Here is a 14,259-nt window from a genome sequence, read left to right as displayed (position 1 = left end):
GATAGCGAATCTGTGGATACTAAACTATTAGGGCTTTGGAAATGTGTGGGTTAGGTTCTGGACTGCCCAAAATCACCCGAAAATCGGCTGAAAATATCTGTCCCCTCATTTTACCCCCAAATCTCCCCATCATCCCCAAATGATCCCCAGAAGTGCTTTACTGTGCCTACAAGCAAAAACGGTGCCCCAAATCGGCCAAAAATTGCAGTTTTTACCCCAATTTTTTCAGGAAATGAGCCACAAAATGGCTCTGGTGCTCTAAATGGTGGCCAGAATGATGGATTTGCGAGTTTAACCCTCTTCACCGGCATATGCCAAGTCCGGGTGCTATTTACCCAGCTGCAGATACGTGAAACTGCTAGTGCTGGACCCTCGATTAACGAGGTCCTCCTGTACTACCTTGTTTTCACAAATCCGGTGAAAACTCTACTTTGTAATAGCTGCCCTATCAGCTCTCCTGTCCAGAATAGGGCCAAGTAGATCTTTTTGAGGGTTTGGACCCAGAGAGAAGAAAACAATAAATAATGTGAGAGGTCTTCCACCATGATGGGAGCCACAAATGCTGTCTTGTTTCATAAGCAGCCTTGGCATATCAGCCTTCAATAGCCTTTGTTTGCATATCTGAAAATGAAGGGCCAAGAATTCCTGCCTTAGCCTACAAAAGACAAGTTCAACTGAACAATAACGGTAAAGCTATTTTAAAAATTAGGATGAGGAGTTTAACATTTGCACAGCAGTCAGCTCAGGCTGAATCTCAATCTGTTGGAGCAGAAGTTCACTAGCTTGAACTGAAACCTGTGGGTGCATGTTGTGAACATTTTCTCTTCTGCAAAATGCGTGCATGCGTGCGCGCACACACACACAGACTTCTAGGTGGGGCTTTTTTGTTTTTTATTTTTTTGGTTTTTGTTACCCCTGCTAACTTGGCAAAGAGGCACCTTTTAACATGGTGATTCTCTTTATTTAGCAGGGGGAGAGTAACTGGCCCCAGCACAGTACCTCCAGTGAAGGGCGGTATAGCAACCAACCAACCAACTAAATAAATAAATAAATAATGCACAGAAAAGCTATGTCCTTTGACACACATTTAGGCATCTTGTCCTCCATCTCCCAAACCTGCCACCAAGCAGCAATACTCTAATACGAGCCTTTTCACATATCCCCAGTGAGTTGCAGCTTCAATATTCAAAATAGTTTTTCTTCCTAGAATGAGTGACATTGTCATGCAGCCAGTTGAATTACAGTATGTGGCAATGTAACTGACGGCAAATATAGCTAATTCATAGTAAGGGCAATGTAGTCCAATCTAAATGGCATCATGACGATATCACTTTACAAGAAAGAAGTTCAAAGCATGGTCTGGTGTGATATCGGTCTAGATAACCGATTATCTAGACCCATTTCAAACTGGCTTTAGAACGGGCTATGGGGTTGAGTCTGCCTTGGTCGGCCTGATGGATGACCTTTACCAGGGAATCGACAGAGGGAGTGTGACTCTGTTGGTTCTTTTGGATCTCTCGGCGGCATTTGATACCTTCGACCATGGTATCCTTCTGGATCGCCTGGGGGAGTTGGGGATAGGAGGCACTGCTTTGCAGTGGTTCCGCTCCTATCGCTCAGGCAGATTCCAGTTGGTGGAGCTTGGTGACAGTTTGTCTTTAAAACCGGAGCTATCATATGGAGTCCCTAAGGCTCCATTCTTTCACCATTGCTTTTTAACATTTACATGAAACCACTGGGTGAGGTCATCAGGAGATTTGGTGCAGAGTGTTATCAGTATGCTGATGACACACACATCTATTGCTCCTTATCCTCCTTCTGCTCCTCATCCTCATCATACTTTTGAACATTCTTGTGTAAAAGAATGTTAAAATAAAATATAAATGTATTTATATTAAATTTAGTGCATTTTAAAATAGGAGCTTTTATTTAAAAAGTCAAAGTGAGAACTATCATGCCATCTGCTGCTGTTCTTTCTTCAAATCAAGCAGCCCAAATGAGAACTGCTGTATAAAAATAGCAACTGAATGCTTTGTATGTTGATCATTTTTTGACAGGTTTTGCACAACAGTGGAATATTTGAGTATACCTGGAAGGAACTTGATCTGTGGCTTGAACATTTGGATAACACAGTGGAAGCAAAAAAGGAAGCAGTGATTCAATTTTTGGAAAAGGTAATATATGTGCAAATTAGTCAGATTAGCAGTGCCAAGAATAGCACTAGCAAAAATTGTATTACTTTTTGTTATGTTAGAGGAAAATGTTTCAAAGAATCATGAATGAATTCTGAGAATTCTCATCTGCTGTACAAGGAAGTGGGAACAAAGGAAATGAGACATCGGAACAGGCATTGACAAAAGAACAAGGCTGTTTTTCACCATCAGATTTATATTATTATAGCACACTGTTACAGTAGAGTGAACCAAGAACACAGAACGGAAAAGCAAGTTATGTAATTTCAAGGTGCTTTCATTCTTCCAGTGACTATTTTGGTGCACATACTTTTTGCTTTCTCTTGTGGAAGTAATAAGTAGGCTTTGCATGCAGGAAAATCGTGACCTGGTATGGAGAGATTACTTCCCAGGCTGTTTACTGAAGATTTGGGGCGGCGGTGAATCAACACCCTGATTCCCAGGAACATAATGGCTGACATACAACCTAAATTACTCTTGAATTATCCCACTGAAATTAATGGGACAAGTTAGTCACGACTACCTTATCCCTTTAATTTTAATGAGACTACTCATGAGCAATTTAGGTTTTTGTCATCCATTGTTTGTTCTTAGCAGAACCAGAAGGAATACATAAAACTGATTTAAATAAAGAAATTGCTATCTTTAATAATGACCCACTACAGTATTTGAGAATAAACCACTTTTGGAATGAAAAGTGGGAATGAAAATGTGCTCAGTACTTTTCAGGTGCATATGGTATATGTTTCTAGTGAGATCTAATATCAATAGAGCAAGAGTTGGTGCAATTTTGCATATATAAGGTACCTATGTTTTCAACGTTTGCAGCAGATGAGTTCTTCATGTGCAGATGATTCCATTCAAGAAATATAAGAAACTTATGGATGTTGAAGCAGCAGAGCACCCCAAAGACTCGCTAAAATCTGTTTGCTTTATATCATAATGTACATGATGAGAACCTGTTCCATTCTGTATAAAAATGTGTTCCAGGCCCTAAAATGAATACTAGTTGTAGGATCACGTAAACAGTTTATGTCATGGGATATCTTTTAATTGGTGTAAGGGTCTGCTTGGTTGCCATCGACATCTTACATTTTGAAGAATATTTGAAGAGCAGATAGCCCATACCTGGTGTTGATAGCTTTTCTTCATACATAACATTAATTCACTGTACTGAGGCAGTATTCTCCAGAACTGCATGAGATCTGCGTGGAATATGGAGTGTTCTGCAAACCAGCTTAGAAGAAATTCAAACCCTATAGCCATCTTAGAGCTTTCTTAGTTCTGACAATTAAAAGTGTGAAAGTTCAGCAGAGAAGAGTCGTGATTGCAGTGTAGACACGGTTAATAGTAGGAGTGATGATGAGGGCAATACTAGATTTTATATACTTGATGTTCCAAGATACATTTCTGTATAAAACTGCACAGATTTCAATCATGTATAAAGAATACTAAAGATACAAATTGCTTCATATGATGCAGTGTGTGTGTGTAGATTGAAACATCGGTGCCATATCAGTCAGACAAATGGTTGCAGGCTCTTGTGCAAAAAACTATTAGTAAGTAGGGATGTGCTCGAATCACTTTGGTGCCACTTTGGAGAGGTGCTGAAACGCTTTGGCTTCCTGCAGTCAAAATGTGTTGGCGCGGGCCAAGGGTTTCCTTCCGGTGAGCCGCCGCCACCCCGCGCCTCCCCATCGTGGTGCTGTTGGTCTTTAAATCTAACCTGCAAGCAGCAGCTGTTCTGCTGTTTCCTTTAAACCACAGCGCTGATGGAATGCTGCTCCCAACAGCTTTCGCGTGGCGTCGGCACGCAAATGGCGTTGGCGCATGTGCCAATGCCATTTGTGTGCAAACTCCACACGAGGGCTTCTGGGAACAGCATTCATCAGTGTGGCATGGTGGTTTAAAGGGCACAGCAGCATAGCTGCTGCTTTCCAGTTAGATTTAACGAAATGCAGCAACACGATGGGGTGGTGTGGGGCAGTTGTGGCTCACTGAAGGAGCAGGTATGACCTTGCCCACTCCCTGGAATATGCTGAATGCATGAAGCATTTCATGCACATCACTATTGGAAAGATCCTAGGAAGAAGGAATCCATCTGGATAAAGTCCTTTAAAAGTCCATTTTTTATACTGTTACTGTGAACTTGGTTTTCCCCATAAAAATTCCACTAGTAGTTTTTGTGTTGCCTTTTCTGCCCCCCTACGTAAATTGATGGGATTTATACACTTGCAACTCTGTGCAGGATTGCAGTCCTGCAATTAAAAAGTGCTATGTAGAAGCTAGAGTAATACATTCTCACATGTAATCTGAATTTTGATATTTTCCACTGCTGGAGAGACATCCTACTGTTGTGTGTTGCAATTATGCTTTTTCTTCAGTGAAAACATTCTTCTGTAAACTGCAAAACAAAACCTTGGTTACATACAGATTTGTCCTATTAATGCAGCCTTTATGCCTACAAATCACATTATTTTCTATCATCCTTTTGTTTCTGATCTTTTGATGAATATCTGTTTTACTTTGCAGTGCCTGGTAAAATTGGTGACCAACCCCTATCCGTACACTGATAAGGCGGCAGACTTTGTCCAGGAGGCCAGCATTCTTCAAGTCAGCCTTTCTAAACAAGATGCTGATAATGTCAGCATACCTATTTCTCATATTGATGGTATGTCCTGAGCTTTGGGAACCCATGACGTTCTTCTGCAGATGTGCAACTTAGACATTCTTGAGAGTTTTCTGGAGTCAGCATTCAGAAAACAGGCCACTAACTGTAAACTTCACAAGTAAAGTTTAAGCCATTAAGTCCACTTCTCACACACAGAGCAGTTGCTGACAGAGATTTGAAGCTCCTCTGTCTGGAAAAAGAATCATAGATCTCTGCTTATCTTTGGTATCCTATCATTAGGTCAGTCAGGGTTCACATGGAGGAGCCCTACACATGTGTAGTTGTGTGCAGGTAGTGCCTTTTCATGCTAATGATGAATACACGGGCATCAGGGAGCACTGCCAGTAGGTGCACAGATTGTGGGTCTGGCCAGTGGCACAAATCCTCCCCCCCACACACACACACGTTCACTGGGGAGATTGTCTGCATATGACTCCTGGCTCCTGCACAAATCGAGGTTTGTGCACAAGTTCGGTGCAGCGGGGAGGGGAGTGGCAAGCGGGATCCTTTTAAAAAAGGAGATCAGGTCCTTAGCTGTTCTCCACTACCACATGAAGGTTCCTGCTGTGGTAGCGCTTGTCCCAAGAACCCACACGCAGAGCCCTCCATGCACATGGCATCCTTGCATGCGCGGGAACATTTGCATGGTCAGCATGGTGTTGCTGACCACCCTAATGGTGCCTGCGCATACATGGACGTCATGTGCATGTTGGCGCCACATGAGGGTTCTTGGGACAAGTGCTGCAGCTGCAGGAAGCTGCATGCGGTGGTGGAGAGCAGGTAAAAACGTACTCTCCTAAAAAGAAGCAGCTCCCCACTCAGTGGCGCCAAACCAGTTTGCCCTCATCCGAACTTGTGCACGAACCTTGGTTTGTGCACATCCCTAGCAGTTAATCATTTTTCCCATCGTAAGCACTATTATATGAGTGAAAACATCCTGTCAGCCATAAGTTCAGTTCATAGCGTGGTTTGAGCTTTTAAACATACGTTAGGGACACCATGGCTTAGAGCTTCTTCTCTGCTTGGTTTTCTTTCCTCTTATTTTGTGTCATAAATTCACATCTGTCTATGAAGCAGCTGCCTCTGGAGGCAGAGCAATGGCTGTAACCATGATTTATCAATTGAGGTATTCCACCAAACCATAGAATAGTTTGCCAGCCAATCATCAACCCATAGTTTGCCAGTTCAAATGCCACACAAACTATAGTTAAGCTTCCTTAACCATGCTTTGGTATGAGTGAGTCTTTCTACCAGTTGCCAACTCGTTGTATTTAGAAATAACACGTCACATAATCACTACACCATCACCATCACATAATTACTACAGAGAACATGAAATGTTAATATATCTCAAATCTGAGGCCTCTTGTTGGTTTGTTTTTAGTCTTTTCTCTACTGCTATGTGATATGAAACATGTACTTTAAAAAGTAGAAGTTTTGACTGATACTTCTACAGGATTCTCAAGATGAGGCAAAGGGTCTCAAATGACATGCCGCGCACATTATGTTACTATAAACATTAGTCTGATACCCAGACTAACACAGCATGGTGCTATCAGGGAGTGGTGGTTTTCATTGATCTCCCCTTTCTTCTGAAGCCCCTCTGTGCTTGCTAAAAATATGTCCCTGAGGGCTGCATGGCCCTCCATGTAAATTGCCACTCTGTGGCACCAACACAGCTATGGAGCACTGGCACCATGTTAGTCTGAATGTCAGCCACTTTAAATAGAGTTTGCCATTATACATCAAGAACTTTGTAGGGTTGTGTTGCACACCTGTATAGGTATCTGTATGTATGGATTTTACTTCTTATCCCCCCCTGCTTCTCTTGGCTATTGATTTCCTTATTGATTTGGGTCCTCTTCATAAACTAAGCTTTTTCTCTCTCTTTTCAAACTAGATGTTCTGGATATGATAGATGTCCTTGTGGAAGGCAACGAAGGCTTAAATGAAGAAATTGGATTGACTTTAAATGAAGACATGATAGTGAGCACATTTCCATTCAGTCCTGTTGTCCCAGCTACTTTAGAAGCCAGGAATAAACTTCTTCTCGAGGCTGATGAATATGCAAAGGGTACGTTCATGTAGCAAGTTTAGTGAAGAATTATTGATTTTGTTTTCTTGCCTACTAACCTTTTAAACTGTATGTGCCTTTTAACATGTAGCGTTTGGGTTTGTTTGTTTGTTTGTCAATGAAGTTTATAGAGACTTCTGTGCTTTAGCCAGTACTTGGATGTTGAAATTAAGGAACTGACCTTTCCTCTTGGTAGTTATGAACTTGGAGCGGCTTGGATAGGGAGCTTATAGAACAAATAAGAGACACTATAAGGTCAATTCAACCTAAAAAAGGATTGGAACCAGTGTATTGGAAGTGGTAACTCAGACGACCGTTCCCTTTAGGATCCATGGGCCATGCATTCCTTCTTTATATGGGACTATAAGGCAAACTTTCCTATTTTGTCTGTGATGAGAAGCAGCAGGGCAACATAGTCTTGTGATTTTGTAAACTTATTTGCTTGCCTGTTGGAAAACTTCTTTTCTATGTGGGGGAAAACCTCTGCTTGCTAGATAGGTTTAATATTCAAATGCTTTGTTTGGAAAAAGGTTCTTGTTATAAAAAGTCTCCCATATGCTTTTTTTTACTTATTTTTTTTTTTAATTTAGATAACCCATCAGTTGTGCTTCAAAATATGTTTCACTAGTTCATTTTTCTAATTGCTTCGCCTCTCCTTGTTAGCTCTGCCATATTTTGTCTTGCTGATAGACTTGTTACTTTGGCCTTTTTATTGGAGTCTATCATTTATTGGAGTCTATCAGGTATCATTGTTTAGGAAAAGGAAGAGTGCAGATGGTTTGAAATTCTGGATATAAGTAGTGCAGAATCGTTTATGCTGTTGCTGGGTTTAACCCCCTGGAAGCTGTTAACAAACAGGCATAGTTAAGTCTTGTTGAAATTAATGTCATGTAAGGTCAGTTGTGTGGGGAAAGTGGGAACTAGGAAGGCTAATTGAAATTGACTCTGTTTAGGATTCTTCTCAGCGCAACACATCAGTTAGTATCTAGAGCTTGCTTGAGTGTTGCATGAGCCATTCTCCCTGCCTGTCCTCCCTTGAGTCCTCATAAAAGCAATTCCCAAGAGCTGAGAGACCCTGAGCAGTGGCCTTGAAATGTGGTATAGGTTGCTGCAGGAGGAGGGGGACATCCCTAGAAACCAGGCAGAGACAGTTCTCACGTACGGAATTGAAATTTCTCCATCCAGTTTACGAGAATTGCCCCTTCCTCCTGTAGTCACCAACATCTCATCCCATGCCATTGCCAAGGGTTCCTTCCTTGACCTTTGGGGACTCTTTCAGGGGGCTGCAGGGAGGAGGGCTGGAGTGGGGAAATGATTTTTGTTACACTCACACAGTTTAGTCTGCATGCTGTCCTTGGTTTCTGTGGTGGATGATGATGATAAAAAACAACAACAGACAACATTGTGTTAGCTGTCCCATAGCAAATTGTTATCTGGGCAGTTCACAACAACACAATGGTAAAAATATCCAATTAAAACACACAACACTAATCAATCAAATTACACTACAAAAGAGAACATATAAAATACAATACACAATGTTTTTTAAAACTTTTTTTAAAAATCAGTTTTAAAAAGCCTGAGTGAACAGAAAGGTCTTCACCTGGCATCTAAAAGAACAAAGTGATGAAGCCAGGCAAGTCTCCCTGGATATAGACAAGAAGACAGAGTGCCACCACCAAAAAGGCCCTCTCCCTAGTAGCCACTTGCCTCACTTCATTTTGCAAGGGCACTCAGAGCAGGGCCTCTGAAGATGTTAAGGTCTGAGTTGGGACATATAGGGCAAGGACATGATCACAAACTGTTTAGCGCTTGGTTGATGAGCATCAGGTTTCCAAGGACTTGGGTTTCTTAAATAGCATCAAGATTTTCATAAACTCAGATCCTTCACATATCTCAAGCATTGTGCTTTTTTTTCTGCAGATAACTTGAGTAATATAAATAAACATGTTTTATGAGCAATAGGGAGGATGCATGAAATAATCTAGAGGGTAGTCCTATGCAGTATAGCTATTGGATAGTTTTCATTCAGCGGTTTGGGCCCTGGATACCTGAAGGACCATCTGCTCCCAGAGGTTTAGGAGTGTGCGAGCTGGCTCGACTTCATACCGCTTGGCTTGAATGGTTTTGGTTCAAGGCAAACCAATTCAGCCCAAATTCAGGCTAAAACAGACCCAGTTTGGCTCGAGTCAGTTCGAAACTTACTCCGGTAAGGATTCCCCTTTACCAGTACAGGGGGAAACGGGGTGTAGCTAAAGCAAGTTCCGGCAGGAGGTGAGTGATTTTTTTACCTGAAAGGTAAATATTTTTTTACCAGTAAAGAGGGAGGGGGGACCAGGGGGCTTAGCTTAAGTGAGTTGTGGTGGGAAGGGAGTGATTTTTTATCTTAAAGGTGGAAGGGGTGGCGGTGGGGGCTCCCACCCCCCCACTGGAGCAGGCAAGGCCAGTTCGGGCCTCTGCGGCTCTCAGACTGCGCATGTGTGGAGGTCAATAAAATGGCCTCCACACACGTGTCTATATCCAGGGATACTTGCCCAGCTTTGTCACTTTGTTCTTTTAGATGCCAGGTGAAGACCTTTCTGTTCACTCAGGCTTTTTAAAACTGATTTTTTAAAAATCCAGCAGGGGGTGGGGGAGCCTCTGCTGCCATGCCCACCCTCAAGGCCACCACATCCTGTGGTGGCAACTTTAAGCTAAAAAATCACTCCCCTCCTGCCTCAACTCTCTTTAACTAGACCCCCTGGTCCCCCTTTTCCTTTACTGGTAAAGGGGAATCCTTACCAGATTCCCCTTGACCAGTAGAACTTCAAGCCCAGCCAAACCTGGCCCGGTTTGAATGTGCACAAAACCAGACCGGGCCTGGTTCACTGAAGTCCAATTTGATTTGAGCCAAACTGGGTTTTCTGGTTTTGTGCACATTCCTACAAGAGTTTCTGCCCAACAAGATTGTCAGAGGGGCCTTTGTTCCATGTGCCAATGTTGAGAAAAGCTATATATCATGCAGGACAGGGCCTTCTCTATTGTTGCCCCCAGGCTCTGGAATACTCTCCCAGTGAATGTCTGCTCTTTGATATCTGTGGCTGCTTTTAAAAAACAACTAAAGACCTTTTTATTTGTTCAGGCTTTTACTACCCCTTAGGGCACTCGCCCTTCAACCTTCTGGGCCAGTTTCCTCTCCCTTGGGTCTTCCTCCACCTCTCGCTTGCTTCTCCCCCTGCCTCCATCTCACTCACCGCCGCCCCCATGACATCTGCCCCACAACTTTCTGGGCCAGTTTGCTTCTCCCTCTGCCTCTCTGCGAGAGTTCCTTGTGAGATTTCCGCGGCTCTCGCGAGATTTCCTCAATGCATCCCCATTCATCCACACATGGCCCGTCTTAGAGAAATAAGTATATAGATATAGATAGAAGATTAGGAAAACCTATTACCACTCTAGTGAAGACATTTGATATACATGTTCTCTCTCTTTCTCTCTCTCTCAAAATGGAGAGTATCCTAGTATGGGATGTTCCTTGGTTTTGAATATTTCAAGATAATAAGCCAGTCTGGTTTTCTGTCTTTACAGGAGAAAGCATAGTAAAGTATCTCATCACTGTTTTCACTGACCTTCTGCATTCTCAAAGAGACCCTCTAGCCCTTTGTTTGATGCTTCAGCAATATGATAAAGAATTGCAGTCTCAGAGTATGCCTAACTATCCTCAACTATGCCAGTTCAACTGTTACTACAGGCTTTGGATACCACAGCAAGCTAAGGAAGTATTGGTAAGCAAGGCAAAAAGTATACTGAATTACATGGCTTGGTGTTTCTTCAGATAGTTCAGATATAGGATAATTAAACATGTTACAAATATATTGCCCACTAATTTAGTTACAGTATTTGACTTATGTCTTGCCTGTAACTTCATGTAAAGTCAGATACTGAACTTCACCCTTGCTGTTGTGAACTTTCTAATCACCAAGCAGTAGTAACTCCGTTTTATATGAAGATGCCCAATGTCTGATGGACCTGATGAAAAACAACACCACTTTAGAGTGAGCCTTTGTATATTGTAGAAATTATGATAGGAAAAATCAGGAAAATCCATCTTTCCGCAATTCACTTTAAGAATCTAGTGCCTCTTCTGAACCACACTCCCTAACACTGTGGAATTGTTAAACAAGATACTTACATTAATGGCTTTTTTGCAGTGCAGTATCAAACATTTAAATATACCTTGATTTATTTTTAAACAAAGAGCTCCCTCATTTTCAATATTTCAGAAGTTTCTATTGGCAAAGGATGAATGTGCATTTTATGTATACCAGTGGGCCAAAAACTCACACATATGCACACCCCACCCACATAAAAATAAGGGTTTGCAAAATGGTATGATGTTATAGCATCTGATCTCTCTCTTGACTGCACCTACAACTGTCTTGTGATATAGACTGTATAGTGGCTTATGACTGCTAGTGAGTGTTTACAGTTCATACGATCCATTTGCAAGTGCCAGTGAGTGATACCTGGCAAAACTGCAATATTGTGCATTCAAATCCTGCCAAGTGCTTGTGGTAACCAAAGCAATCTGCTTGGAGCGATGTGGCCTACCACCTGTTCTCTTGACCCTTGCCCGAAGTGGCTAATACAATCTGGCAGGGAGGTTTTTGTAGAAGGCCTGGTAGAGATCATAAATGCGTCTCTGAGGGAAGGTAGGATGCCTCCTTGTCTTAAGGAGGCAATTATTAGACCACTTCTGAAGAAGCCTGCCCTGGATTCCTCAGAGTTGAGCAACTATAGGCCTGTCTCCAACCTTCCGTGGCTGGTTAAGGTAATTGAGAGGGTGGTGGCCTCCTAATTCCAGGCAGTCTTGGATGAAACTGATTATCTAGTCCCGTTTCAGACCGGATTTCAGTTGGGCTATGGAGTGGAGACTGCCTTGGTTGGCCTGATGGATGATCTCCAATTGGGAATTGACAGAGGAAGTGTGACTCTGTTGGTCCTTTTGGACCTCTCGGCGGCTTTTGATACTATCGACCATAGTATCCTTCTGGAACGTCTGCGGGGGTTGGGGGTGGGAGGCACTGCTTTTCGGTGGTTCCACTCCTATCTCTTGGGCAGATTCCAGATGGTGTCTCTCGGGGACTGTTCTTCAAAAACTGAACTCCGGTATGGTGTCCCTCAGGACTCCATATTGTCTCCGATGTTGTTTAACATCTACATGAAACCGCTGGGAAAGATCATCCGTTGATTTGGTGCAAGGTGTTATCAGTATGCTGATGACACCCACATCTATTTCTCCATGTCAGCATCATCAGGAGAAGGCATAATCTTCCTAAATGCCTGCCTGGAGGCAGTGATGGGCTGGATGAGCGATAAACTGAGACTGAATCCAGATAAGACAGAGCTACTTATTGTGCGGGGTTGGAACTCAGGAGATGATTTTGATCAGCCTGTTCTGGATGGGGTCACACTTCCCCAGAAGAATCAGGTATGCAGTCTGGGGGTGCTTCTGCACACAAAACTCTCCCTGGTGTCCCAGGTTGAGGCAGTGGCCAGAAGTGCCTTTTATCAGCTTCGGCTGATACGCCAGCTGCTTCCATTTCTTGAGATAAATGACCTCAGAACAGTAGTACATCTGCTGGTCACCTCCAGACTTGACTACTACAATGCGCTCTATGTGGGTCTGCCTTTGTATGTAGTCTGGAAACTGCAGACTACTAGTCCAGAATGCAGCAGCCAGATTTGTCTCTAGGTCATCTCGGAGAGACCATATCACTCCTATCTTAAAAGATCTACATTGGCTTCCAGTAAGTTTCCGGGCAGAGTACAAGGTTTTGGTTATAACCTATAAAGCCCTAAAAAGCTTGGGCCCTGGGTATTTAAGAGAATGTCTTCTTTGCTATGAACCACACTGCCCATTGAGATCATCTGGAGAGGTTCGTCTGCAGTTGCCACCAGCTCATCTCGTGGCTACTCAGGGATGGGCCTTCTCCTTACAGTTTTTAAAAGGGCAGTCAGGATGCATTTGTTCACCCAGGCTTTTAATTAGATACTATTTTAATTGTGTTTTAATAGTTTCAACTTTTTAATTTTAATTGTTGAAATGTTTTGATCTTTTATTGGCCGTTTTTTTTGTTTTGTAAACCGCCCAGAGAACTTGCATCTTGGGCAGTATAGAAATGTATTAAATAAATAAATAAATAAATAAAATAATTGAAATTATTTGGAGCTCTCAATCATAGATGCAGGGATCTCTTCTGTAAACTGAGTCACATGGCTGGATACCAACATGTTGAAAGATTGAAGGAGAGGGGAAGTCAATGGGAGGGAAGATTGGACTGTGATAGCAGGATTTAGGCTGAGATATCTTTGTAATCCTCATTAATTCCAACACTCAGGCGTAGATCAAACTATGGTATATTCATAAGTATCTGTAATGTTGGGTTTTTTGCATTGAATGAAAAATGTATTTTCTTACAGTTTCAGCAAGACAGAAATGAATGTGCAGATGAATTCTTGTCACCAGACTCCTCCTTTTCCTCCCTGTTGAATACTTATGGGAGAGATGTTACCATTCTGTTGGAAGAGGGTATTAAAGAAAAGCTGAGTGAGGCTGTTTCCCAGCTCCAGCCTCAGCACCTCCTGTTGGCTTCAAAGCATGTCCTGCTATACCTAAAGACCACAGTGGAGAATTTCAGTAGTGTAAGGAAATTTGTTCTCTCGTCTGCATTCTTTTCTAAGAATGGAAAATTAGATTTAATCCCATTGTAAATATTTTATTCCCAGATTTGAGGGTCACTTCACATTATACTTGGTAGTTTTATTTATATTTTAAAAATGTGTATCTCACCTTTCAGCATAAACACTTCCAAGGTGGCTGTCAACAAAAATTGGAAAAAACATCCATTTAAATCCAGTAAAGCTACAATTGAACAGTAGTAAAATCAGAACCAGCAGAAACAGAAGTGGCATCATCAGTAAAAACAAAACAGCCAAGACAGCAGTAAATACATAACTTGTAAATAGAGCTGTTCTCACGATCAGTGAGAAGAGCTTGCAGGCTATCTGCGGGGAAGGAGGATTAAACTTACCTTCCCCACAGATGATTGGTTGTCAGTCCCTGGGTAGGCAGATCGCCCGCCCAGACAAATAGTGGCTCCCACTGCAGCTCCCAGGGTTGAGGTGCTGTGAGTGTGTGGTGCATTATTGGGATCCTTCTCCTCCAAGTGTGACCACCACGGCTGAAGGAGCTGTGGCTGACACACGATCAAAAAAATGAAGTTAAGGGAGCGCTCACTCCCTTAAACTCATTTTAGGAGGATACTTCAGTGGGTTTGCTGCCA

General features: G+C 42.4%; 1 protein-coding gene across 2 annotated transcripts in view; it reads left to right on the top strand.

Moving 5' to 3' along the window:
• URB1 (URB1 ribosome biogenesis homolog) overlaps positions 1-14,259 on the top strand; it is a 101,180-nt gene that overhangs the window by 45,226 nt on the left and 41,695 nt on the right. For both annotated transcript variants that reach the window (XM_053308424.1, XM_053308423.1), the window contains exons 16-20: positions 2,058-2,174; positions 4,725-4,863; positions 6,764-6,937; positions 10,502-10,698; positions 13,397-13,618. In XM_053308424.1, the coding sequence (XP_053164399.1) occupies positions 2,058-2,174; positions 4,725-4,863; positions 6,764-6,937; positions 10,502-10,698; positions 13,397-13,618 (849 nt within the window). The remainder of the gene's footprint in view (positions 1-2,057; positions 2,175-4,724; positions 4,864-6,763; positions 6,938-10,501; positions 10,699-13,396; positions 13,619-14,259) is intronic.

This window comes from Hemicordylus capensis, chromosome 3, assembly GCF_027244095.1.
Source record: "Hemicordylus capensis ecotype Gifberg chromosome 3, rHemCap1.1.pri, whole genome shotgun sequence".
Lineage (NCBI taxonomy): Eukaryota > Metazoa > Chordata > Lepidosauria > Squamata > Cordylidae > Hemicordylus > Hemicordylus capensis.
This window is presented reverse-complemented; position numbering and strand designations above follow the sequence as displayed.